The 25,308-nt window shown below is 58.9% G+C and overlaps 2 protein-coding genes across 7 annotated transcripts in view; both read right to left on the minus strand.

The window, feature by feature from the left end:
• Window positions 1–16,778, minus strand: part of DLG3 (discs large MAGUK scaffold protein 3) — a 42,718-nt gene extending 25,940 nt beyond the window's left edge. For 2 of the 4 annotated variants that reach the window (XM_034441724.3, XM_034441722.3), the window contains exons 1-4: window positions 16,394–16,778; window positions 13,747–13,878; window positions 12,891–13,024; window positions 11,798–11,926 (exon numbers count right to left, since the gene is read on the minus strand). In XM_034441724.3, the coding sequence (XP_034297615.1) occupies window positions 11,798–11,926; window positions 12,891–13,024; window positions 13,747–13,878; window positions 16,394–16,409 (411 nt within the window). In that variant the 5' untranslated portion in view covers window positions 16,410–16,778. Of the gene's footprint in view, window positions 1–5,927; window positions 6,323–11,797; window positions 11,927–12,890; window positions 13,025–13,746; window positions 13,879–16,393 lie in introns of those variants that run through there. The other 2 variants (XM_034441725.3, XM_034441723.3) reach the window with 1 other exon arrangement.
• Window positions 16,779–17,711: 933 nt separating this feature from the next.
• LOC117679625 (sestrin-3-like) lies at window positions 17,712–24,630 on the minus strand. 3 transcript variants are annotated; one of them, XM_034441737.2, is made up of 9 exons: window positions 24,440–24,630; window positions 22,306–22,512; window positions 21,634–21,816; window positions 20,715–20,945; window positions 20,471–20,579; window positions 20,135–20,253; window positions 19,813–20,003; window positions 19,393–19,537; window positions 17,712–18,885 (listed from the first exon to the last, which is right to left on the minus strand). In XM_034441737.2, the coding sequence occupies exons 1-9, from the start codon at window positions 24,497–24,499 to the stop codon at window positions 18,796–18,798; spliced, it is 1,335 nt and encodes a 444-aa protein (XP_034297628.1). In that variant the 5' UTR covers window positions 24,500–24,630; the 3' UTR covers window positions 17,712–18,795. The 3 variants fall into 3 exon arrangements, with proteins under 3 accessions (XP_034297628.1, XP_087733751.1, XP_087733752.1); XM_087877625.1 differs by having other exon boundaries at window positions 21,634–21,765; window positions 24,440–24,595; XM_087877626.1 differs by lacking the exon at window positions 24,440–24,630 and adding an exon at window positions 23,820–24,083.
• Between the last annotated feature and the right edge of the window lie 678 nt (window positions 24,631–25,308).

Raw genomic sequence — 25,308 nt, forward strand, 5'->3', positions numbered from 1 at the left:
TCCCAACCCCCCTCCCCGCCGTTTTCCCAGGCGACGGGAGCTGTCCAGCACCGGTGCCTCCTGAAGTGGGCTCCAGCTCTTCTTCCGAGGCGGGCAGCTGCGGGACGACGGGCAGCCCCACCCCTCCCGGCCCCAAGGGATAAGCCCTCTTCCCAGCCTCCTTCAGAGCCACTGCCAGTCAGAGCGGGCATCTGGGCTTGGCTGCCCAGGGGCGGATTCAGCCAAAGGCCAACATGCCAGGAAGAAGAGCTGCGTCCTTATCCACAGAAAAGAACCGGGGAGGGAGAGGGGGAGGGAGTGCCCGGATACCATTGACTCGGATTTTGCCCTCCACCGGAAGACATTTCTGTACGAGGGAGAAGCCAGCCTGGCAGCCCCATCAACCCCCTTCCTTTGGCCTCCCATTCTCTCTCTAAAATGCCTGGAGTGCACTCAGGATCCTACAATGCTCGCTCATCAGCCCAAATGGCTTTCCAGCCAAATGAACCCCTTGTTCCCAGTGGTGACTCTGAGCTGAAAGGCTGACTTTGGGGCCAAGAGGAGTGAGGAAGCAGAGCTGGAGCAGTCACAAGGAGGAAGGGCAGCCCACCTGATCCTCAGAATCCTGAATTCCAGATCTAGGTTGGCCAAGATCCCCAAGTAGGCTCTGGCAAGAGATGGATGGTCTCCCTTAGCAACATCCACTCAGTTATTTTATGTTTTGACACCCCCCCCCTTCCCTCCCAGTTCTGAATAAAAGCAGATGGAACCAAGCAGAGTCCAGCACAGGCTGAACAGCAGTAAACGGAAAACCACACGAGAAATGAAATTTCAGACCAAATCAACAGAACTTCCAAAAGGTGCCACACTTTAAAGACAGATTCAGACAGTCTGACCAACTGGGTGTCAGGGAAGAGTCAGCTTCATGATGGGAGCAGAAATTAAACCCTCCCACAGAGATTGAGGGAACTGAATATGGTCAGCACCAACATACCGATAAGTATCGTGAGCTGGAACTCCAAGGGCTAAGTCCATGTGATAAGACGGGCCTATTCTCTACCGCCCCAATTACTCACTGTGCAGAATACTGCTTATTGTATTCTTTATCTCACAGAAAAAGCGACAGCAGCTTTCATTGGAATACAAGCAAGAATCTGTCAGTAATAATAGTAGTAGCCGTAAGTGGCTCTACAGTGAGCCAATTGCCTAAGGAAAGGATGCGCAACTCTAGGCTGGCCATGTTAGAAGCTGCGTAGCCATTGTCAGGTGAGGAGAAGACACCCCCCCAAGTCAACATTAGGCAGGGGTATCCCCAACAAAGGAGGCTTTTCCAATGGCCTCTGAGTACCTTTAGTCACGTGGGGAGAGGGAAGGCCTCCAAGGCTTCTGGAAAGAACACCTGAAGCCATTGCCTTCCAGTGGCAAGCTCCCAGGAGCAGCTAGCCTGGCCAGAAAGTGCTGGGTAGCCATTCCTCAATCTGCCTGAGCCTGGCTTGCAAATAACACCCCAGCCCCCCTTTTCCACAGCACTGGGAAACGGCACAGCTCAAGGCACCCTCCCCTCCAATTTTAGGTTCAGCAGGCATTGTCTTTTCAGCCAACAGGGGTTGATGGGGTTGGTTTTGTAGGCAGGAAAGCAGCAAAGTTACCCTCCTGCTGCTCGAAGGGGAAGAGAACTCGGGGCCCTCTTTCTTTCATGGAGAGCTGTGCAGATGCCGACCGATCTAAGTTCAGAATGGCCAAGGTCAGGCTTCTTAGAGAGACAGAGAGACAACGCTCCACAAGAGTGAAATACAACTTCTTTATATACATTAGGATCGTTATAGAGCAGATGTCACAGATCAGCAGGCAGCACTAGCCACAAATTACAGGTTCCCAGACCTAGAATCTGCCATCTCCAAGGCTTCCGGTCCAAAAAGGGTCCCGAGCGGCTCAGACGCTAGTCAGAGAGCCCGAAAAGAAGGGAGGTCCCTCAGCTGATTCTCAGCATCTGCTGAGAAAGATTTGGAGGTTCGCAAGCGGCAGCCTAGCTTTCAAAGCCAATGTAATCGAATGAATCATTTTATGAAATACCCATCATTGGGTTCTAAGCCAAGTTTGTTACCTGCTAGAGAGAAAGAGAAGCGAAGTCAAATTAGTGCCTCTCCCACCTCAAAAATTAGTCATCAGATATTGACACACAACTGGCAAGACTCAGGACTAGGCCAAACCACAAACCCCTCAGTTCCACTCTGAGTGGCTCCGTGGGCACATTGAAGTGGTTTTCTTGGCCACAAGACCAAAGTGGCTTGTTTTGGCTTTTTTGACTTCCAGATTACTCTTCAGATTGGGAGCATTTCCAAGATCAGCCAAGGTTGGCCATCCTCATGGCATCAAGTATCATTGAAAGGCCTGTTTCTGAGAAATGACCCCAGCAGCTAAGCAGGAAAACTGCAGGTACGAAGGAGGGAAGGAGAAAAGGCAACCTTGCTGGGAATTGAAGCTCCTTATCCCCCAAGCCCCCATCAGCCCCCTCCTCTCCTGCTTCTTCATGAGTTATTCCAATGGCAGCAGAGCCTGAGAAGATAAGGACCCGTATTTTATTATTAGTGCATCAGGGACCTAATGTTATCTGTGGAGATTCAGAGATGAGATAAAATTCCTGGAAGAATCTGGGGGAAATTGGCTGCATCCTTGTGATCTAGGGGATCTGCCTGGAGGTTGCCTGGGATCTGAAGACCCCTCTTCTGTCTCACAGGTCCACTACCCAAGCTCTGCCTTTAAAAGGTGGTGTGACTCCATTATCAGTCTCCCCAAGAGACCACCCTGCCCAGGGCCAGCAGGATGGTCTAGGATGGCAGACACTGAACCTATCAACAAATGAGAAATGGAAAGACCTCCTGATGGGATCAATGTGGACCAACAAGGTTTGGTTTCAGCCCATTACAGCCCCAGCATAAAGACCCCATGAAGATTGTCTCAGGGGCACAAACAGCTCCCAGTAGAGAACCTAGGGGTCAGGGAAGATGGTTGATTGCTATCGCTGGAGGCTTTCTATTCAGATACCTGGGTGGGAGAAGAAGGTGTCCAGAGGAACACTCTGGTAGGAAAGGACCACCATAGCACACCTGTGCACAACAGGCGACACAAAGTGGGGGCGCCCCATTGCAGACTCAAGAGAAAAGCGCAGGCGAAGCTAGAAACAGCTACAACTTCCCAGAGGTAGGCGGCACATGAATTAACAACCGGTTCACCCAGCACCAAAAATGTGAGGGCACGCGCGGCTTAAAAAATGCGGCTAAATGGGACGGCATAGCGCCGGGGAGGGGGTTATGGGCAGGCCCACCTGCAGGTCACAACTACCAGTTCACGGAACCGGTTTGAACCGGCAGCAGCCCACCACTGCAGCTTCCCCAATCTGCCTCTCTTGACTTGGAAGACCCCAAAAGCCGCCCTGCAGATTTGTGCAAGGGGCTGAGAGGCAAAAATCCCAGGAAGGATCCCTCGTGATTGACTGGCTACCCCATAACAGGGCAGGGCAGAGGCACACAGCGGTTCCCCCAAGGAAGCTTCCTTCTGACGGGGGCTGGGGGGCAGATGCTGGGAGTCCCTAGGATGGAGGGGACCTGGGAGAAGCCCTCCGTTCTCAGGGCTCCACTTATACTAAATGCCAGGCAGCTGAGGCGGGGGGGGGTTCGTTCCCTCTGAGTCATAGCGAATGCCAGAGCAACCCGCGGTGGCAGATATCCTGCCTTGCACAGAACAGGCAGAACATCCCGAGGGGAGTCAGGCGAAGCGGCAGGGTGGCTCCCCATGGCCCCCACCCACCACTCCAGCGGCCTGGAACTCCCACGCCAGCCCACCAGCCGGCTTGCCCACTTCCCCTGCTTTCCCCCAGCTGTGCTGCTTTCCACTCCACTCCACTCCCCCCCACCCTCCTCCGCCTCCACCTTCCAGTGCCAGGATGAACCTCCCTCCCTCCCTCCTCCCTCCCTCTCTGAATAGAACATGAGTAGCCATAGCAACCTCACCCTGCCAACCTCCCACCTCCAGCTTCTCGGCCCCATCCTCTCCCTCGCTCGCTCCCCCCTCTTGCCTCAGGAAACGCACCCACCTCTGGGACCATCACAGCCCTCCTGCCCCAGCCATCCACTCTCAGCCAGGCACCCCTCAACACGCCCCCCCCATTTTATCCCTTGTCACCCACTCCTTTCGCCTCAGGCAACCTCCGAGCAGCCAGCGATGCCCATCCTGGGGACCATCAAATGCTCCAGAGAGGGAGAACCAAGTCACCAGAAGCTAAGGCTGGCTCTCACTTTTCTGAACCCCCCCCAAGCCCCCCAAATGGTGTTGTGATGGGTTGGACTGGAGAACCCTGGGCTGGCTCCTTCCCGGTAGCCCCCACTCCCACATGGCACAGACCAGCCATGGGGCAGGAAGTCTCCAGATCAGACTACCTCCCTGCACCGCCCTCCTGCCAACCAATTTGCCAACGGCACATGTGCCCTGTCCTGGGCCACTCCACAGTAGCAAAGGGGCACAGGTTCCTTTATGCCCTGGCTAAGAATCCCCACTTCACTAGCTCTGGAAAATGATGGGGGTGGGAGAAGGCAGAGGAGCGTTGAAAAGACTCTGCGGCGGGGGGGGGAGGGAGATTCCTGGCCTACAAAATCAATCAGAGCAGCCTGGCCTCCCCCAGGCTCTGCCAATTCCCCTCCAGTCTTGTGGAAACTGACACCAGTGACAAAGTGGGGCCAAAAACCAGGGGCCTGATTGACCCTTCAAGCCAGGTCTTCCTTCCCCAAGTGCCAGAGAGCTCGCCATGAGAGAGGCCAGGCAACCCCACAGAAGCACCTGCACACATAGCAGGGACACAGGAGGGGGCAACCTGGGACAGTGCCCCACCTCCCTTTCTGGCACCGCTAAAGACAGCCCCCTACCCAGTACAGGCCGTGAGGGACTACGCCACTTGGTCAGGCTGCCAGAGGGCGAGCCGCCCCAGGAGGCAGCCGAGCTCAGTGCAAGCCCTCCTGACACCCCTGTGAGCAATTTGGCCTGTCTGGGCCCTCTCTCTGAGCCGAGCTCCATCCTCCACAGCCTGCCGGGACCTCTCCAGCTCAACTGCTATGTCAGCCCCCCAAAATGCCTCCCTCTCCCCAGTTCTCCCAGCCCTTTTCTCATCACGCCACCATTGTGCCTTTTGACCAGCACTGTATTAACAGCCAGACCCAGAGCAGAGCCTCCTTCACTCCGGCACGCGTGCACACACGCACACACACAGAGAGACATATGCACGCACATCTTCCCACTGCCATCTTAGGAGAGCGATGTGTATGTACCCATTTCCATCTGACAGCTCTGGGGAGGAGAAGGAGCCCAAGATTGCCCACCGTAAGCCCCTCCCCCCCAGGAGCTGGCCAAGCTGCCTTTGCAGGGGGCATTAGGGAAAAGCCCAGGCAGGTCTGCCACAGCTGCAGTGCCCAATGCCAAGGTGAGAAGCCGGCGCCACGCAGGCAGAGGCGGCTCAACTGGACAGGGCTGTTCCCCCTCCCTACCCCTGGACGGCCCCCAGGATTCTGCCCCTCGAGGGCTGGGCTGGGCTGGGGCGACGGCGGCTTGGCCCACTCGCGCAAGGCGGGGACCCACCGAGACAGCCTCCATTTTATTGCCTCGCGTGAGGCTCCATCCATTTTCTCGGCTGGTGTCGCCGAGGCGGCTGCGGCGGCGGGGGGGGGGGTCCCGGATCCCTTTCTGGGCCGGCCCGAAGGGTCCGAGGGCCGCCAGCCACCTTTGATCAGAAGCGGGGGGCCTGGGGGCTGCCCACCGGCTGCTCGGCCTGGGTTAAGGGAAGGGGGCATCCGCGCGTGGACCGCTCGCTCGAGGGCGGCGGCAGGGCTGGGAGCGCCCCTGCCCGGTGAGGCCTCGGTCCCCCGCCCGCCTCCCCCTGGCGCCCGGGGAGCGGCACCCACCTGTTCATACCAGTCGCGGTTGGAGCAGGTGCACTCGGGCCACCAGGCAGGGCTGCTGCCGTTGATCTTGGGGGTGCCCGCCCCGCCGCCCCCCTTGGGCGGCCCCTGCTTGGGCGGCGCGGGGGGGGCGCTGTCGCGGGCGGTGGGCACCAGCTTGCCCTTGGCCCGGGCCGTGGGGGTGGCGCCCCCGGCCTGCGAGGGCAGCGTCTGCGAGCCGTAGCCCCCGTAGCCGCCCCCGCCGCCGCCGCCGCCGAACTGCTCGTGCTGCTGCCACTCGCCGTAGCTGGGGGGCTCCATGCGCCGCAGGGCCGCCATGCGCGTCACCTCGTAGCACTCCGGGCAGCGGCAGCAGTGGTGGTGCTTGTGCATCTTGGCCGCGCCGAGACAATGACCCCGCCGCGCCGCGCCCGCCGCCCGCCCGCCCGCCGCCGCCGCCGAGCCCGTCACCTCCGCGGGCGCGCCGACCACGCCGCCGCCGTCGCTAGCGCATCATCACCGCGGCGGCGGCGGCAGCCGCGCTGCATCGCCCAGCCCTCCGAGCCTGCCGAGCGCCCGCTGCCCCCGCCGGCCGAGCCTGCCGCTGCCGCTGCTGCCAGGAGCGGGCGGGCGGGCGAAGCCCCTGTCCGGCCCCGGGGCTGCCGCGGCGGGGCGCGGGGGCTTCTGCGGGCTGGCGGAGCCTGCTGCTGCCGCCGCCGCCGCCGCGGTTGGGGAGAGCGGAGGGGCCGCCGCCGCCTGTGGTCCCTGGACGGGAAAGAGGGAAGGCAGAGCATCGCGCTCCCCCCGCAGCTCCCGTTCGCCGCGCCGCAGCCAATCGGCGCGCAGGGCAGCGGCAGCAGCGCCGAGCATGTTAAGCAGGGGGCCCTTAAAGGCGCAGCGGCCGCCCGCCCCGACACCGCCTCTCCTCTCGGCCCGCTCCTGCCGTCTTGACAACACTCGCCCTGCGAGGTAGGCTAGGCAGGGCAAGTCCCCCCGCAGGCGGCGCGGAGCCCTTCCCGGGAGGCCTTTCCCTTCTTCCTCCCAGGGATCTCGGTCTGGGCTCCTTATCCCTCTTCTCTCCAACCCTGCCAGCTTCCCAAGATCAGTCAAGGTCAGAGAGCAGCCACCTCTCACCTGGGCCAAATCAGGGCTTTCTCCCAGGGCGGCTTTTCTGGCAGCCGTGAGGAGTTTGCTACCTTTGGGACCGAACTCTGGTGAAGGCCAGGCCGGCCCAGCCTTCAAAGACTACCTTCCTCAAAGGAATTCCCTAGAAATTTTCATTTCTCAAAGAGCGCACAGAATCTGAACTCCTGGCTTGGCATCTTGGCATGGCACCAGCAGCCCTCCTGTGTCCTCTGAAGTGCGGCTCCCAAACCTCCTAACCATCAACATCCTCACTAGTGTGCTACACACGAAGCATGATTCACACATGATTCGACTTTTTGCCATCAGGTGCAAACTGAATCAACCCTGGTAGAAAAAACAGAGCAACCTGTGACACTCTGTTGCATAGAAGCTGTCCGGAGAGTAATTTGTGTTTTATCTCACAGAGAAAGGATGAATCCGGAGAAGACTCTTCTTCTCAAAACATCTCCTATGACTTGGGCAGGGCCATTCTTCCAGCCATATCCTCTCTACCTACCTCCCCCTCTCAGCTTTCAAATCAAAGAAATGCCTCTCAGAACAGGAACCCCCCATCAAAGCAAGAGACCGGTGAGTTCAAGTCCCACCTCAGCCATGAAAGCTAGGAAGAGGAAGTTGGGTTAGATAGGTGCACCGCCTTGAGTTAGTTCTAAAAGTAATACAGGCAGGACACAAATATATAAATAAAAGTGAATTTTTTTAAAGCCTCTAACCCATGTAGATTTGTCTTTGGGGCCATTATTAGTCATGCTAGCTATGCTTCTTAATCAGGAATTGTGGGGTTCCTAGCCCAGCCCCAAACCCCAAATTCAGCGACTTGAACACTTTTTCTTCTGCCTCTGGTAAACCTGACAATGCTCCGGTCTGTGCCTGCATGAGATTGAAGTGGAAGGAGAGCCCTCCTTCCCTTCAGTCAGTGCAGCCCTTCAGCAGCACAGGGAGCCAGGATCTATACCCGAAACCCCCACTCCCAGTGGGAGCCTCCCATAAAACCACTGATGTTCTTCCCCACACTGGGCACAATTCTGCCACAGAAGTTGAGAAACACCCGGACTCCTTTGTCCTATTCCCAGCAGCCACAGAAAGTGCCAGGCGGAGCAAGGGGCCAGCCACATCCAGAGGGTGGGATTTGAGCCCAGGGCTCCCTGAAGCTACACTTCTCCCAAACCTGATAGAAGCCCCCATCCTCATTCCAAACAAGGGCCTCTGTGACACAAAGGAAACATAGGAAATCTTCATTAATGTACCTGTAACAGGACCATTTTTGCCTGGTTGCTGAATGTGCCCACTGGAATGCCACTCAAAAATGGCAGGTGCCCCTTCCTTAGCCATTACAGCGCATCACAAGAATTGCCACCATCAATCCAATGCCACCCTAGAGCGTGCACCAAACTGCACAAGGAGGTGGACCTCAAGAATCTCAACAATGGACATTCTGGCAGGGGAGAAGTGACCCTCCAGGACCCGATTAGCTGATTTGTATATGGATTTTGGAGGGTCCTGTTCTAAAAACCCCAGGACAACCAACGCAAACCACGCTGGGTGGACCCCTGCCCCACACTAAGCCTTGTTGGTTTCGCCTAGAGAGCGGCACACACTCTCAATTGGGCCTGTTTTGTGAACTACAGTAAGCCCCTTTCTATTCCAGAAGCCAAACTGAACCAAGTGGCTTGGTAGCATGTCCTACATCCTACTAAGGGTAGGGTCCATCTCCAGACAAGTAGGACGGAGTAATTCTGAGTGACTCTGGAGCTCTTTTCTCAGTCATTCAAAGCAAGGCCCACCATGCGCAGCCCTGGTATGTGGTCCTTCTGTCTCTCTGTCAGAGAATACATTACCAAGAAAGGACCAGGGGAAACTGAGGCAATAAAAGATGGAAGTAGCAACATCTGCAGAGCAAGGCCCCAAAGGGAGAGGAGGTGATCCAACTGGTTGGAGGGTTTAGCACTCAGTCCTCCAAAGCCCTGGCCCAGTGACATTGGGGCCAGGGGTGAAATCCTCCCGGTTCGGAGCAGATCGGGCGATCCAGTAGTGATTGTGGCAAATGGTTCGGAGAACTGGTAGCGATGGCGGCGCGAGGCTCCACCCACCTGCCCGGGTGTCATTACTTCCTGGTTTTAACCAGTAAGTAATGTGTTTTTTACCCTCTGCGCAGAAGGTTTGGCGCGTGTGCAGAGGGTCTGTGCGTGCATGTGATGCACGCACGTGGGGTGCATGCACTTCTGAACCGGTAAGGAAGGTAAGTAGATTTCACCCCTGACGGGGGCCCAAATCAAGACCTCATTGGGAGGGTTAAATGAGCATTATGGGAATCGTAGTCTACCAGCTGCAGAGTCAATGCAAGTGGGGAACTTCATCACCTTTGGAAGCAAATGGTCAGCAGCTCCAAGCGGCCCCAGGAAGCTCCTTCTGAGCTCAGGGGAAAGTGGTGAAGTGCAGGGGAAACCTCCAGCCCCACCACAGTAACATCACAAGCCAGATTTCCTTTCAGAGAGGCCTCCACCTATGCTGGGGTGGCGAGCTCCTAGCCCACCCTTCCAGAGCCAGGAACAGCCGCCCCCCCAGCATCTCCCTTGACTTTCCTTCCAGGCCTCTGGATCTCAAGGTCTAGAAAAGCAGAGGGGGAGAGGCAGGCTGTTCCTTCAAACCGCCCCCCCTCCCTCCTCACTGGGTCCCCTTTAAAGAAGGAAGGTAATACAACAGATTTCTGAATGGCTGTTCCCTCCCCCTCCCACCCACTCACTTCCTAGCCAATCAGCCGCAAACTGGAATCTCAGCAGCAGAGATTTCTTAAAGGCACCGTTGAGGGCTCACCAAATCCCATTTCCAGGCTTTTTGGTTGCTTTCCAAAAACAGCCCCCGTGTTTCGCCTCTTTCGCCAATTCTTCCCTCCCAACCTGGTGCTGCCCAAGCGGCCTGATGGCATGCAAAGCCCCGAGGCCAACCTGGGATGCCAACCATATCAACGTCACCTGGAGGAGAGCTTGCCCAGGCATTTCTGCCTCTGGACAATCTGCCCAGGGGTCTAACAGGACAGAAGCTCCCCCGGTCACTTCAGAGATGTGTGGGGCAGCTCCTCTGAATTGAAGAAGGGACTTTCCCACTAGGGGAATCCTCCTCTGAGTAGATGATGGTTGGCATAGAATCTGTCTCCTATGGCCAACCAGTATTTGCTACAATAGACCAGCACGCTGCCCACCTCAGAAGAGAGTGTGGGGGAGGGGGGTGCAGAAAAAATTATTGCTATGGGCAACTTGTATTGCCCTTATGGGGTTAGGGGGCAGAGGGAAAGCAGGAAACCAGAGAACTAAATCCTGACTGCAGGTTTCCTCCTCTAGGAATTGAATCAGGGCTCAAAGGCCCTGCAGTTAAAATCTGCCCCAGCCTCAGTGGTGGGTTGCCCCTGGTTCGGACCGGTTCGCAAGAAGTGGTAGTAAAACCAGTGGGAGGCTCCGCCCACTGCCCCAGATGTTGTCATCCGGGGCGCAATCCCGTTGCAAACTGGTAGTAAAGGTAGGTAGACCCCACCCCTGCTCAGCCCCTCTCATCTTCCTGCTCCCCACAGCAGCTGTGCTTTATCAGGAATTGCTGGGACTGGAAATGGTGGCCAGGCACATGGCTGCGCTCCAGGGGACAGGGGCCAGAGGGCTGTTCCCTCCCTTTCGGGAGAGGAGCCACATCCTGAGGCCTGAAGGTGAGGACACTTGGACAAAAGGGGGGGAGGGGAAGGGTGGCCCAACCCTTGGAGTTGGAGGTGAAGCAGGGAGGAAGCCAGGAGGCTCCCCCTCTGCTCCTTGTCCCCATGCCTGCCCCAAAAGGTCCCTCTCCCTGGGGCACAGAGCCAGCCTCCCATTGCTGCCTTGAATGACCAGCGAGAACCGCCAGGCGCTGGACCCCCAAGGACAGGATGGAGCTCCTGGCTGAAGCCACGTGGGACTGGAGGCCCCCAATACCCCCCCTCAAAGGTCTCCTCTGCCATTCCTGCAGCCAGCCTGTCTCCTGGCTCCACGCAGGCAGCAGCTGGGTTGCTAGGCAGCAGCAGGAAGATGTCCGGAGAGGAAAGGAGCCCACGTGAAATCGGCCGCATTCGTGGCCCAAACCTGGGCTCTCCCTCCGCTGCAAGGACGCCGCTGCACACACCCCCATCACCGCCCATTGTTTTGACACTCAGGAGGCTGCCGGACACTCCCAGGTAACGGCTGACCTTCCAACAGCACTGAACTGCAGGCTGTGCTTGCAATCGAACAGGGGAAGCTCTGTGCAGGCAATTTGGGAGCAGAAGCAAGATGCAGATACGCCCTCATTCACCCTCATCCACCCCCTCCTGCCCCAAAACTTGACATTACTGACTTGCAGGACCAGCTTGGCAAAGGACTCTAGGAGTGTGGTTGATGCGTGGGGACCTTCATGCAAGACAAAAGGCGAGCACCCCTTTTAGCTGAGCTTGCTTTGTTTCCTAAGTTTTAGAGCCTCGTTTTTTTTCCTTTGGAGGGGGACCCTGCTGGCTTAAGGGGAAGAGAAAAGCAGTCTGCCCCAAGGGCTCTTAAACCCAACTGGACTCCAGAGAGAAATTGGATTCCCTCCCACCCACACAGACACACACGCAGTTCTCCTGCCCCCTCCTTTCTGCATCCAACTGAATCTTTTCACAGCCTTGTCCTCATCCCCACCTCATTTCACCGGAGGCCAAGCCCTGCTCCCATTCCTGGGTTTGCCCCCCGGCTGCTCCTCTGCAGCATTGAGACCCTCACCTTGGGCAAGAGGCTGCTGACACCCACCACCACCAGACTGCAGACTTGTGCGGGCAGCTCAGTCCTGCTCTGGGTCACTCTCACCAACCGTGGCACCGGTTCTGCCTCTGCGGCCCCCGTTCTTCTTCCCTGGAATGTTGAAAAAGCAATGAACTCTGGCGGACAGAGAAAAGGGGGCTTCCATTCTGAAAGGCAACAGACTTTGCCGGGTCTGGCTGCCCCTGGGATTTTGGAACTCCTCAGGAGCAAGAGGGAAAAGCCCAATGAGCTGCAGAGGACTTGAGCCCTGGGGCCAGGCACCCCCAGGTTAGCCCTGGCTGCATCAGCAGAATCACACACACACCCTGGCTCACAACCATCCTGAGGAGACTCAGGGAGGGACGGGGAGAAGCCTCTTTTTGCCGATACCCCCTGCAACTCCACCAGCAGCATGGCGGCGGCTGAGATGGTTTTAAAAGCTTGGAAGATTATTTGCACACTTGCCTAAGATTCATGCTGATTAGCAGTGGCCGAGAGCTACGACGTATTTGCTAATCTTTCCTCCTGGAGTCACTTTTTCTCAAATCTGCTCCTCTGGGCACCTAAGCTGTTGACCATCCACCTGCCAATTCTGTCTGCTGTTGCCATGAGAATGAGAGGCTTGTTCTTTCCTCTTTCAAGAAAGAAGCACTGAAAAATCACAGACACTAATTTTTCAAGCTTGGCCAATTAAAACACAGCTTGTTAAGGAGGCCTCAAGGTCAGCGTGAAAGTGAAGCAGCGCAGACCCCTGCAACTGACCAGCCGGGCTCTCTTCCCGGCCTTCGACTTTTGGAAGCCAGGAGATGATGGAGGCAGGAGGGGGGAGGGAAAGGGGGGCTGTGGGGAGGAGCTACTCTAATGCCCAAAAAGTTCTGCCCAGCTCAGCAGCCAAAGGGGAAGGCAGATCAGGGCATACTGTCAAAGAGCCAAAGGGAGATTTGGGGCTTGGGGCAAAATGGCTTGGCCTTGGCCCCAGTGTGGGGCTAAGAGCAGTTTCTCATCACTGGTACAACTAATTAGGTGTCATGGAGCTATAAGAGGGGAGGGGAGGAAAGGAGCCCCTCAGTCTCACCTGCAGTGGCTGGCCCTCTTGGCCCCCTGGGTCAGCAGCGTCATGGCTCTTGGAGGGGCCCCCAGACCCCAGACTGGCTGATCCATCTTGCTGGCAAGCAGGAAGCAAGCTCAGCTCATAGCACTCCTGGATGTCTGGGAGACAGACCGAAAGACGCCTTGAGAGGCCAGCTGAGAAGACCCTCCTGTCCTGCCCCCTGGCAGAGGAGCCTTTCCCCCCTCAAAGAACCTCTAAGCATCCTGGGACACCATTCAGGCAGGCTGTGTCTCTGAAGGAGACGCAATCAGGTTTCCCAGGAACTTTTTCAGACCAGCAGCAAGCAAGCCCCTAGGCTGATGCCCCCCTCCCAATGCATCCTCTCCCTCCCCAGGATGGGAAGAGCGGACCCTCCCAAATGCCATTCCCAGGGTTGCCATTCCTCCCTGCAGCCCCTCAGCAGAATCCAGGCATGTGGTCCTCTAACAGAGTGGTTGAAGGGAGAACTGGCTACCGGCCATCCCTGCAGGGCTACAGGCTCACCCTCCTGGCTGAGAGAGCCAGGCAGGAGGAGCCAGGTGAGTCTCACCTGCTGAGCGAAAAAACAGCTCTGCTCCGCAGAGAACCTGGAGCTTAGCCAGCAGGGGGAGCAAACATGGCCCCTGGGAAGGGTCTCCAGCGCCCCCAGACTCAGCTGCCCAGAGGCTGCAGAATGTCCTCCGAAGAGACTGCTATCTTTGTGGGATGCAGCTCTGAGGAGGCCTGAACATCAAACCCAATCCCCTGCCAAGCAGCTGCTCTGGTTTAAGGGAGCCTGTGCCCAGGTGCACCCCCAGGAGGGGCACAGCCTGCGCGCTCGGCTGTTGCCAGCCACCCTTACCCAGCAGGGCCTGGAAAAGCTCGCTCTGAAATACACGGGTCACTTTCTCGATCGAGGCTCGCAGGGGCTGTTCCGCCGGGGACTGCAGAATCCGCTGATAGCGGGCCAGGATTGCCACAGCTCGCTGGGTGTCTGCAAGGCAAGAGCAAAGCTTAAGGGAGGCTGGGGGTGTGTGGAGGGATGTATCCAGCAACCCCTCCCCTCCCCAGGATACACAGCTCCTCTTTGCACAGGCAGGTTCCTGCGGCAGGCAGAGGACAGTTCCTTGTCTCTCCATGTTTTCTTTTTTTTTTATTGCAAAAGTTTTACAATTACATTTTCTCCCCTTTTTCCCCCCCCCCCCACCACCCACCCCAAACTTCCAAACCTCCCTAACCCTCCCTAACCCTCCCCTCCCCCCAGACTTCCACACAATATACTCATATCCAATACAAAACCCCCCTTAGTATAAAACTTGTATAAAACTTGAACCCCTCCCTCCCCCTTATAATTTCTCTTTTTATCTTCATTAGATTAAAAAATTTCTAATACATTATTTTCAAGTAAAAGCTATTTGATACTTCCTAGTTTGATATTTGTTCTGAACATATTCTATCCACTTTTTCCATTCCTCCATGTCTCTCCATGTTTTCTAACAGGGATCAGGAATCCAGGATCCACATTCACACAATCTAGGCAAGGAGGAGTCCAGAACCAGGAATTTTTGCCCCATGGAGAGTCCCGCCGTGCCAATGCCAAAGAGCAGCTCTGGCGGTTCCAGAGGTCCCAGCTAGATGGGGGCCAGTCTAGATGGGAGGTTTGTCTAAACAGAACTGGTTCTCCACATGGAAGAAACCTCCTTTGGAGTGACCCCAAGTTCTCTCGGGGATTGGAAGTGCTGCCAGCTTCAGCTGTGCTTCCATGAAAGCAGCCTTCCACTGTTTGAAAGATTCCTGGCCCTCATCCTTGCCTTCTTCCCCCATGCAACCCTCTCTCAGCATTTCATTCTGAGAAGGGCGAGGATGAGCCCCAGAAGGTGAGCTATATACCTGCACCACCGCCTGGTCTCCCTGGCTAGCAAGAGGACCTCCCCCCACACCCCCAGGCTCAGGGAGTTCCCACTCTGAAGCTCTCAATAAGTCCAGAGGGAGCCCAGCATCTCTGCCGGTCTAGGAAGGGGCCCACCCGACCCCTCACCCAAGGGGCCCCTATATCAGGGATCCCCAACCTTTCGGACCTCGGGAACCAACAAATTCATAATTTTAAATCCCACAGACCACTTATATGATCTGTCTAATGACCGGTTGGGTGGGTGGGGGGGTAGCTAGGTGTCATGTGACTGAGTGGAAGTGGCCAACTCAATGTCACCCACATCTAGGGGCACCTCGGCCAGCCTCTACTCACCCCTCCCCTCCCAGCCACTCCTTGCCTCCCCACCCGGGCTCTTTAGGTTCCCAACAGGAAGCAATTATTGGAGCTAAGCAGCCACCGCGAGAAATAGTTGGAAAAACAACTGGCTCCGTTCAAATTGGATCTGGCCAAGAAGGAGGCTCAGCAGAAGCACCTCACTGAGGACTAGGAGCATAGGCTTTCCAAGCAGAGGGAAGACCTGCGGGAGTGCAAGGCCAGGTACCGGCACCTGAAGGCTCAGTGGGCTGATATAGTCAACCAGTTCCAGGCCATGATGCTGTTCCCCTGGAACGAGGCCCTCCAGGTCTCCGCCACCAGCGGCACTTCCCTCCAGCCTTCGCCCAAAGCCCCACACCAGGAGGCTGAAGCAGACCCCAAGTTGGAATTTCTGCCCCCCTCCGACCCACACAAAAAGACCCCAAAGGGGGAGACTCTCTGCAGCAACACAATCGTTCATTGCATGTATCCAGCCCAGGGGCCGTAGTTTGAGGACCCCTGATTTAGTGCAATATAAAAAATGCAAATAATTTTTCTGAGGATCACCAAAATTTTCTCACAGACCACCAGTGGTCCATGGACCACCAGTTGGTGACCGCTGCCCTAGATGTTCTCTGTGCACCTCCCAGCAATGCGCCCTAGGCTGGGTGCTCTGTAAATGGGCCCCCAAACAATTCAGGGAAATAGGTAGCCAGGTGTTTTCTATTTCAGGTCCATCCCTTGGAGACACTCTTGGCTCAGGACCACCTTCAGGGCTCAAAGTCAGAAGGCATCCCGGGGCCGAAGGAAAAGGTAATAAGCTTTTGAAAAGAAAGGGTGCAATTCATAAGGACTAGAAGCACAACTTTCCTACAGCCTGGGGTGGGGGGGGAGCTGACTGCAGACCCTCTAGCAGGGCCAATCTCGGGGGGAAAGGAGCGGTGGCGGGCCACACGGGCGGCATCTCCCGGGAGATGGGATCGCCAGGGCTCCGACTCCCCTCCCAGCCCCGCTCGCGAAGCTCCGGTTGCTGCCTGGAGCGCCTCCGGAACGCCTGCTTGGAAGTCCCCTCCCCCCTCCGGCAAAGAGGAGAAAGTTCCTGCCCGGCCGGTCCGAGTCCCGCGCCCGGAAAGGCCGCTGCTTCTGGGGCCCCCGCAAGGGAGGGGAGGGGAGGGGAGGGGGGGGTCCCAGCGGCCCAGAAGCTCCTCCCGAGCAGCCCCGGATCGCGCTGGTCCCGCGGGACTCAGCCCCCCGCCCCTCCCCCCAGGCCGGCGCCCCTTACCCTGGCGGCTGCTCATCGGGCCGGGCTGCGCGTCCCCCGGAGGAGGAGGGCGGGCGGGGGGCGAGGGCTGGCCGGAGGAAGGGCGGGAAGAGCGGCGGCGAAGGGGCCGCCTCCAACTTTCTGAGCGGGCGGACTGGCCGCTGGCCGACCGGGAAGCGGGATCCAGGCGCTCGGCAACCGCTCCCCCTCTCGAGCCTGAGGACTAGAAACGCCGCAGTCGGGCCGCGGGTGACAACAGGCCCGGGGGCATCTGACACCCAAAGCCCCCCGAAGCCCCGCGGGAGGCGAGGGGTCTCTGGGCCCCCCCGGGAGGGTCGCCCAAACTTTTCCCTTCAGGTCTCCCGGCTCCAGCCCTCGGCCCCGCCCCCTCCCCTCCCCTGGGATCAACAGCTGGCTTGCCAGCATTCCTCACGTGTCTCAGCGCGGGCGGAGACACGGGTCGGGGCTGTCCGTGAGGACGCCTTTTAGAGGGAAGCTGCGTAGCCGAAAGGCAGCTCTGTGGCTCCCAGGGGCACCGTTTCCAGAGCTGAAGGCTCCCTGAGACGCTTTCGTCGCTTAGAAAGTTTGAATGGCAGGTCGCCCCCCCCCCCGAACGCCTCAGCTGAACTTGGACTCAACTTCCCGGCCGTTTGCGGGTGTTCAGAGGACGCCCCCCTCCCCCCTCAAATGGGGACTCTTCAGTCACCTCCCAGCGAAAAGGGGAATACTTCCCAGGAAATAATCCGCCTGAGGGGCGAGATGCCTCCATCATAGGGGGGGAAGTCGTGTCTGTGGGGCTCTTCTGTCCTCACTGACGCCCCCTCCTCACATATTGAGAATAGAAAACTCAGAGGTTTGTTTTCTGTCCAGGAGAAGAGAAAGCAGCCTGGGACAGCGGCTCCATCAGAAGTCCATTGTGGGAGGCTGGCAAAGCTCCCCCCTCAGTCCCCAGCAAGTCCCTGTTTCCAAACAGCAGAAGGCCTCCCCCCAAAGGGGCTCTGGACGGCCGGCCCACTCCTCACTGGGCACAGCAGAAGATTCCCTCCCTGGAAAGAAACAGCCACTCATTCCATGCAGGAGCAGGAAGCAATCACAGGTGGGGTGCAGAAGAGGCCTCTCCTTCAGAGCCCCCCCCCCAAAATTAAACCACTCCAGAGTCCTACATTTAAATGAACACCAAAGGGCCAAACACTTAGGAGGTTCACTGTGAGCCAATCAGGTGCTTTGGGGGTTCTGCTGCAGCTCCTAAAGGGCTACTGGGCCCCCCAAGACACTTAGCTGCCTTCCACCCTCCCCTCCCCTCCCCCCCTCTCCCCCATAGAAGAAATCAGGCCAGGCATTTTGTCAAACATTTATATTTATAGCAAAAATAGGCATTTCTCTCTTCCCCACACAATGGTTTGTTCCCACCCCCCAAAACATTTACACAGTAAACAAGTCAGCTGCTGCCACATGTCCTGCGCCAGGTGCCCCCTCCCCCCAGCCTCCTTTGCCAGTTGCCCCCCTTGTTAGCCATCGACACCCCCCCCCCTCCGGTTGCAAAGTTCTTCCACCGTCTACCTGGCGGACGTCTTGCAGCAGCCTGGCCCTTTCAACGAGAGCCTGCCCAGCACCCAAACTCACTCCTTGGAGCAAGAGAAGCAGGACCCCCTGAGCAGCCACAGGAGGGGGGAGTGCCAGGAGAAAAGCCGAGGCAGGCTGGGTATCTGCACCGTGGGGCAGGGAAGCGCAAGGGGCAAGAAAGGGGGTGTCAGCCAAGGGCCACAGCATGGAAGGCAGCCGTGAGGGAGGACAGCACATTTGCAAGGGGGGGGGGCTTTGGATATGAGGAGGGGGGACAGGATAAGAGCCCTGCCTGGCAAATTTGGCTTCCGAGGACCATTTGGATGAAAGGTTGAGGGTGAGCTGTCACTAGAAGTGCTAGGGACCCTTCCCTCCTGTTGCCCTTCCCCCACTCCCAGTGCAAGATGAAGCCAGCAGAAAGCACCCCTCTTCTCTCTCCAGAAACCCCAGTCCAAGATGGCAGACCCCTTCCCAGCCATCCCAGGACGGCTGGGTGTACTCGATGAGCAGCAGGAATGGCACGAGACAAGGGAGCCCCCTCCCCAATACTGTAACGGAGACTAAACATCGTCGCTAGAGTTGACTGGGAAAGAAAGAGGAATGACGTCCTTCCCACACCTCAAGTCCATAGAAGCCACGTCCCTGTGGCTCCCTTCTGTCCACGAGGCTCTTGGCCTGTAGATGAGCAGAAGCACAGGCAGCTGCCCACCAGCCCTGTGGCTTCAGCGGGCAGGCCTGTTTTCGCCCGGAGGGAAGACCCTGCTTTTCACATCTTGAAGGGAAAGGAGAAGGTATCAAGTAAACACGGGGAGGGGCCACTGCCGGAGCCCAGGAGCCCGAGTCCAGGTGGGCCCCGTGGCCTAGGAGACCATGTAGTGCGTGATGGCACGGAGGGCATAGAGCAGCTCTGCCTGCAGCCGGGCCTCCAGGATCAGCAGATTCACGTGGACCTGTTGGGGGCAAAGAAGAGATCGAGCCCAGCCTCAAGACGCCCGAGGCCCTCCCGCACCACCCAGAGGTCAGGCCTGAGGAGCTCCAGAGTCCCACCACGGCTTGGTTGAGTGGAAGACGGGCAGGGCAGCCCCCTAAAATGGGCAGAAGCACCAGCACACAATGAGTGCTGGGGGTGGGGGGGTGGAGCAAAGTGTATGTTTGAACTGCTTTAAAAAAGGATGAGGCCAAAATCTCCCAAGAAAGTTCTGCTGCTGGAAAACGTGCCCAGAAGGGGAGCCCTCAAATGCAGCCTCAGCAGCCCTGGAGAAGCTTCTCCCACCACTGATCCCCCGTCATCCATGCTGCCAACCACAGCCACGTAAGTGTGCTTTGCACAAAGGATTCGTCTGTGTCGTCTCTGTCCCCCCCACCCCCACCCCAATCGAAATTGACTGGAGGATTGTGGGTTCCTGCCCGGCCAGGATTTCCTCCTTTCCCCCCTCTGCTCCACATACACAACCCACCTTTTCACTGTGCTTGAACTGCTTCCAGAAGCGCTCAAACATCTGGGGATCCATCTTCTCCGGAGAACAAGTCACAGTTTTGATGTACAGCTTGAGGATCCGTTCCAGGAGATGGTTGACCTCTGCATAGTCATAATCATCGTATCTGGAAGGGGAGAGGGAACTTAGCACCAAAACAGATCCCCCATTCATCTTGAACAAGGCTGATGGGCAGGAAGTCCTGACTGACGGGAATTCTCCGGCCAATTTTTAAAAGGCAAGAGCAAAACGTTGACAAAGATCAAAGGGAGGGAATTCTGCCCAAGATCCCCGTCTCCATTCAGCCACCCAACGGTTCTTCATCTAAAGCCGCGCTCCTTCCCTGAGTCAGCTGCGCTGCTTTGGCCCTGCAAGAGGGTCCCAGAAGGGGAGGAGCAGCACCTGATGCCAAACATGCAGTGGACGTAGTTCCAGATGCCCCGCTTGAAGCTGGCGTGTTCGCAGCCCTGCCGCTTGGCCATCGAGCAGCTGTGAAGGCCGTCCACCTTACGGAACTTTTCGTCCAGCAGGTACCCGATGTCGGAGTACAACCGATTCACCAGCGAGAAGCCGTGGTCTTCCCAGGAATAATCCTGCCCGGATCAGAAAGAGGATGGCTCGATGAGGGAACGCTAAAGGGGGCCAAGGTCAGCAGCCCCACCCCCCAGGCAAGGGGGAGGCAGGCGGCCAGCCAAGATCCCCGGCACTGCCAGGTTTGTCCCACCTGAACACGGAAGATTTGGGGCTGGTCCTCGTTGCACTGTGCAAACTCCTGGTAGCCGAAGCTGGGATCCAGGACGTAGCAGGAAAGGTCTGCGGCCCCCAAGAATTCCCCATCGAAGCCTAGAAGACAGACCCATTCAGCAAAGGGGCTTTCCCGGAGAGGAGGCAGAAGGGAGGCCTGCACGCAAGCAGGAGGAGAGATGGCGTCCCAGCTGCTCTCAAGGGCCCCTGCCTGGCCATCAGCACCGGGACTCAGTGCCCTTCCCAACCCTGCCAGGACGCTCTGGGCAAGGCCCTCCACAGCCTCTCCTCCAGGGAGGCTGGCAGGCGGCCTTACCTTCTTCCCGCTGGGCAGGCAGCCTCAGCTCCTCTCGGGCCTCACTGCCCACCTGCAGCCGGTGGACACGCTCCCGAAGAGACTCCAGCTCCACGCAGGAATCCAAGGACTGCAGAGGGGGAGGAACGCGACTGAGGGGGTCCTTCCTCTGGGTCTAGAAAGGGCACTCCGCCATGCCCTGAAACTGGGGCCTGGTACCCTACACCCGCGCCCCCCATGCCCCCCAGGGAGCCGAGGCACGCACCCGCTTGCGGTTCAAATGCAGCAGCTCCTGGCTGCAGCCGTTGCCCACGTCACAAAAGCAGACGCTCCCCGGGAGGCCCAGCTTCAGGGAGCCCCGTCCCTCCGGGCCAAGGTCCTGCTCACAGCCACAGCCGAAAGCAAAGCTGGCCAGGGCATGGTAGTGGGCGAGGAGCACAACGGCATGGACCAGCTCTGCCAGCGACCAGCTCTGCTCACTGATCTTCAGCAGCTTCTGGAGGGAGTGGGGGCAGAAAAGAAGCAAGCTGTGACTCCCCCCCCGAGCCACCCACTCCCCCTCATGCTTGTGCAAGTGGCCCCAAGCGGCATCACCCAAGCAGAGCGCCAGTTGCCAAAGAGGCTCTTCTTGGGGGGAACCAAGCAATCAGAAACCAGGAAGGAACGCTGCCTTCCAAAATCATGGCTTGCAACTTCAGCCCAGGCCTAGGCCTGTTCCCCCCCACCCCCCCCAGACACAAGGAAGACCCTCAACTGCATCTCCCGATGGGCCATGGATGCCAGGAGCTCCTGCCAGGGGACCACTGCCCCAGGGGCTTCCGGTAGGAGCTCCTGGGCAGAAACTCTATGCACTGAAACATTACATTTCCCCTCCTTACTTACTCCACAGGTGTTTTTTTATGGGGGGGGAGGGAGGACCAATTCAGGCATTCTTAAAGCGTGTGCCAACCCCAAGGGAGCCTTTTGGGATGGAAGGATTTGAGGTGTGGGAGGGGGTCCTTTGCAGGTCACCGATGGGGTGGGAGAGGGGTGCTACGTGTGCTCCTCCCACCCATCAGCTATACCATGCGGGGGGACAGGCTTGGTGACCCCAGCAGCATCCAAACTGCCACAGGGGAGAGAAACGCTGCCCCCTCCCCTCCCAGGGCCCCAAGTGTGCCCCCTCCTCAAATCCGATCTACTACCTCAATATGCTCCTTGCAGACAAGCCAGGGCCGGTGGGCCAGGACCTTGTTGATCTCACTGAGCCGGCGGAGTTTGGGGGGGATGCAGTCCAGCCCTCTCAGCCACAGGGGGTCTCCGCCCACCCGCAGGAACTGCAGCACATGAAGGTTCACCAGGTAGTGACACCGATGCCGGGCAGCTGCCTGCAAGAGCCATGCAGGGCGCTCAGATCAGTGGGGAAGACACCCCCCCAAAGACAGAGACCCACCCAGGGCTCCCAACCCAGAGAATCGTCCCCCTCCTCCCGATCCCTGCCTGGCACAGTCTCCATCAGACACACACCCCTTCTGCTTTGGGGGTGGGGGAAGACTCTGCAGGTTCTCTTCGGGGTCCCGCAGGGGACAAGGGCCGGTCTCTCCCCTTGAGAAGGATGGACTTTGTGACTTCACACAGCAGCTGCAGCTCCCACACAGCCCTTGTTCTGTTTTGAGTGGCAAGGGGGTCAAGAAGGGGACGGGGGCTGGCGGAGCGGGGGGCTCAGCAGTGAAGCAAGCAGACGGAGTGGCAAGCAGGCGACCTCACACACACACACCCCAAGGCCAGCAGGCTCTGGCAGTGCCACAAGCAGCCGCTCGCCGGGAGGGCCCCCCGCGGTCCAGGTGCACAGGGCTCTCTCTCTCTCCCCCTCTCACCATGATGGCGATGAAGTGGCGACAGTCGAAGGGCAGCGGCCCGTCCATGTGCAGCAGGTAGTGTTGCATGCGGAGGAAGCTGTCCAGGTAATGCGGGTGGTAGCCCATCTGCTGGGTGACGGCCTCGATCCGGCCCCTGCTGGCCAAGGCCTTCACGAAGAGCAGCGGGGGGGGCCTGTCCTTGTCGCTGGTGGTCATCTTGGCCAGCTGGACAGGGAAGGGCGGAAAAGCAGACCGTGGGGCAAACTCGGCATTGGGCAGTCAGTGGGGGAGGGCTAGAAGAAGAGCCAGTCTCCGCAATTCACAAAGTCCCCCCCTCCTTGAGTACCAAAAGCACCTGAGGCCACCCAAGGGCAGGGAAGAAACACCTGGCTGGGCAGAGCAGGGCGGGGGCTGCGCCTTTCTGCTCCAGGTATATTTTTGGCCAGGAGATCGTGGGGGTGGGGGTGGGGAGTCACATCTGGAGCCGAGGGAAAGCAGGACATGCAGCCGGTACAGTCAGGCTTTGCACTAAGTTCTTACGCCTGCTTTGGTGGGAGACAGGCAGCTCTCCACCTGCGTTTTAAAATCCCAGGTAAGCCTCTTGTCAGCAGAGGTGAATTTCACTAGTCATGGTCTCTGCCCTCTTCGCATGATGGAAGCTTCTCCCTGCCCTGCCTTCAAAAAACAACCCCAAAGTTGAGATTTTTTAAAGCCCACCCTCAAGACAGATCCAGAGGAAACGTTGCCCTTTGCCAAATCTGCGGCTGAATCCCCTTCCCCAGGTGGGCCTCAGAGGCAGTCACTCCTCTCTCCCCCCGGCCAGCCCCACCAGGAAAGCAAGGGGGCTCCTGGGAGCAGAAGTGGCCCCTGGAAGGAGGGAGCAGCTCAAAGAAAGCAAGGGGTCTCTAGGCTCCACATCCCCCTTCCAGGCAGGGGCCAGGCCCAGAACCCCCGGCCCAAGAAAACAGCCTGTACAGGAGAAGAGCAAGCCTCCTCCGGACCCAGCGTAACCTCCAGGGTGGCCTCAAGAGCACCCAGGGTCCATCCAGGAACACCCAAAGAGACAGGGACCATCCCGGGGCCCAACCACCTGGGGGGAGAGGGAGTGGGGAACTCTTCCCTGCCACAGGCCAACCAAGCTGCCTTTTCCAGGAAGACCCCAGAGCTGAAATTAAAGCAGCCTCAGAAAAGGGGAGGGGAACCCCAAGAGGCGTCCCTCCCCATAACTGAGGAGCTCCCCCAGACCTGCCAAGGGTCCCGTCCGGCCTCAGCCCTGGGCGTCTTTGCAAAGACGGAGGTGGTCAGGGGAGGCAGTGGGGAAACCCCATCTCCAGGCCCCCTCCCCAAGCAAAAGCAGAGGCACCATTGTAGTGCCAGCCTGAAGGCGAAGAGACAGGGGGGGGGGGGCTCCACCATTGAGAAGCCCCCGGGAGCCCCTAAGGAGCCCCTCTCCTCCTTTCAGGATGGGCACTCACAAGCATTTGGAAAGAGGCGGATTTGGGGGGGGGGGCAGAGCCTGCTCTCCTGCCCACCTCTGCAACTGGCACTCTTCAGGGTCAAAGGGGGGGGGGGATGAACCCGAGAGCCGCATCCCGAACAGCCCCATCGCCCACAGCGCCGCAGGGGAGGCAGACAAAGAGGCGGGCCCGGGGAAGCGGGACAAGGCCCGGGAGGGGCGAGGGAAAGCGACCCTCGCCCCCTCCCCAAAACAGGAAGCAGCGCCCCTCCGCCCGTCGAACCGGAGGGACCTGGAGGAACACGCCCCCTGCCCACGGAGCAGCCAAGGCGGCGGCGGCGGCAATAGCTGGACCGCTCCGCTCCCCCCCTCCCCCCCCCGCGGTCCCGGTCCATTGTCTCTCCCGGCCGGTCCCAGATGCGGCAGCCGGCGAGCCGCAGCGCCCCCTGGCGGCGCGACCGCCGAACCGCAGAAGGAGAACGAGAAAAACAAGTTTGATTGGCAGCGCGGGGGGGGCGGTCGGTCCAGCGGCGGTTCGGGCTGGCAGCGCCGGCATCCCCGCCTCCGCCGCCCGGGCAGGACGACGCGGGCGAGGCTGCCTCCGCCACCGCGGGCACCGATCGCCTCCGGCCGGAGCTCTCCGGGCGCTGCAGGGCTGCAGGGCTGCCGCGGCGGCGTCTGCGGGGGCTCCTTTACCTGCAGCCTCTGGCACGGCTTTCCGCGGGGGGGCTCCGCGCTCGGCGGGCAGAGGATCATTTTCGCCGCCGCCGCCGCCGCCGAGGGGAGGCTGGAGGCGCGGGCAGCCCAGCCGGAGTCGGGGCGCGAGGGGGCGTGCCCACCGCCCGGCCCCGTTCATACACCGCAGCGGGGGCGGGGCCGGTTGGTCTGCCGGCCAATCGCGGGCGGGGGGCGGGGCCGGGTGCCGGCGGAGGGCGGGGCCATGGGGGGCCGAGTGGAAAATTCCCTGCCCGTCAAGCGCCCGGGCCCCGCCCCCTGAGAGCAAAGGGGCGTGGCCGATGATCCAGCGTGGTGTCCCTTGACAGCTCTTAAAGGAGCCGCGTCCTGTTTTCGCGCGGAGGTCGGTCCGGCTGAAGAAAGGCTCGACTGAAGCCCCCCATAATGTGCCTGGAAACCCTTCGGGCTCTCCAGCCAGCCCTTTCCCTCCCTTTTCTTGGGGGTTGCAGCGAAGATGGCCAAGTGAGTAATGCGCGGCTGGTTGGTCAGGCCACCTAACCAGGGCAGGCTGAGCCCCCACATCTGGACCATTCTAAACTTCCACTCAGGATTTATCTGAAGCGCCCCGTTCATTTATGGGGAATCGCCCAGTTATCTGCGTGAGCGCCGGCCTGAAAGGTCCATCCAAGCCGGGTTGCACCGAGGAATCGAGGCCGGCCCGGGATCTGCTAGTGGCCGGCCTGTGCAAAGCAGGGCACCCCCATGCAAGTCTCTTTTGCCAACCCCCCCCCCCTTAGCAGCTTTTGTGGCTGTGCAAAATGTGGGCAAGGATTAAGGCGGCTTCCTCGCCTTTTGATGCCAGAGCAGTGACTAGAGCAGGGGACCCCTAA

The sequence above is a fragment of the Pantherophis guttatus genome, chromosome 12 (assembly GCF_059756535.1).
Source record: "Pantherophis guttatus breed Tessera chromosome 12, ASM5975653v1, whole genome shotgun sequence".
NCBI lineage: Eukaryota > Metazoa > Chordata > Lepidosauria > Squamata > Colubridae > Pantherophis > Pantherophis guttatus.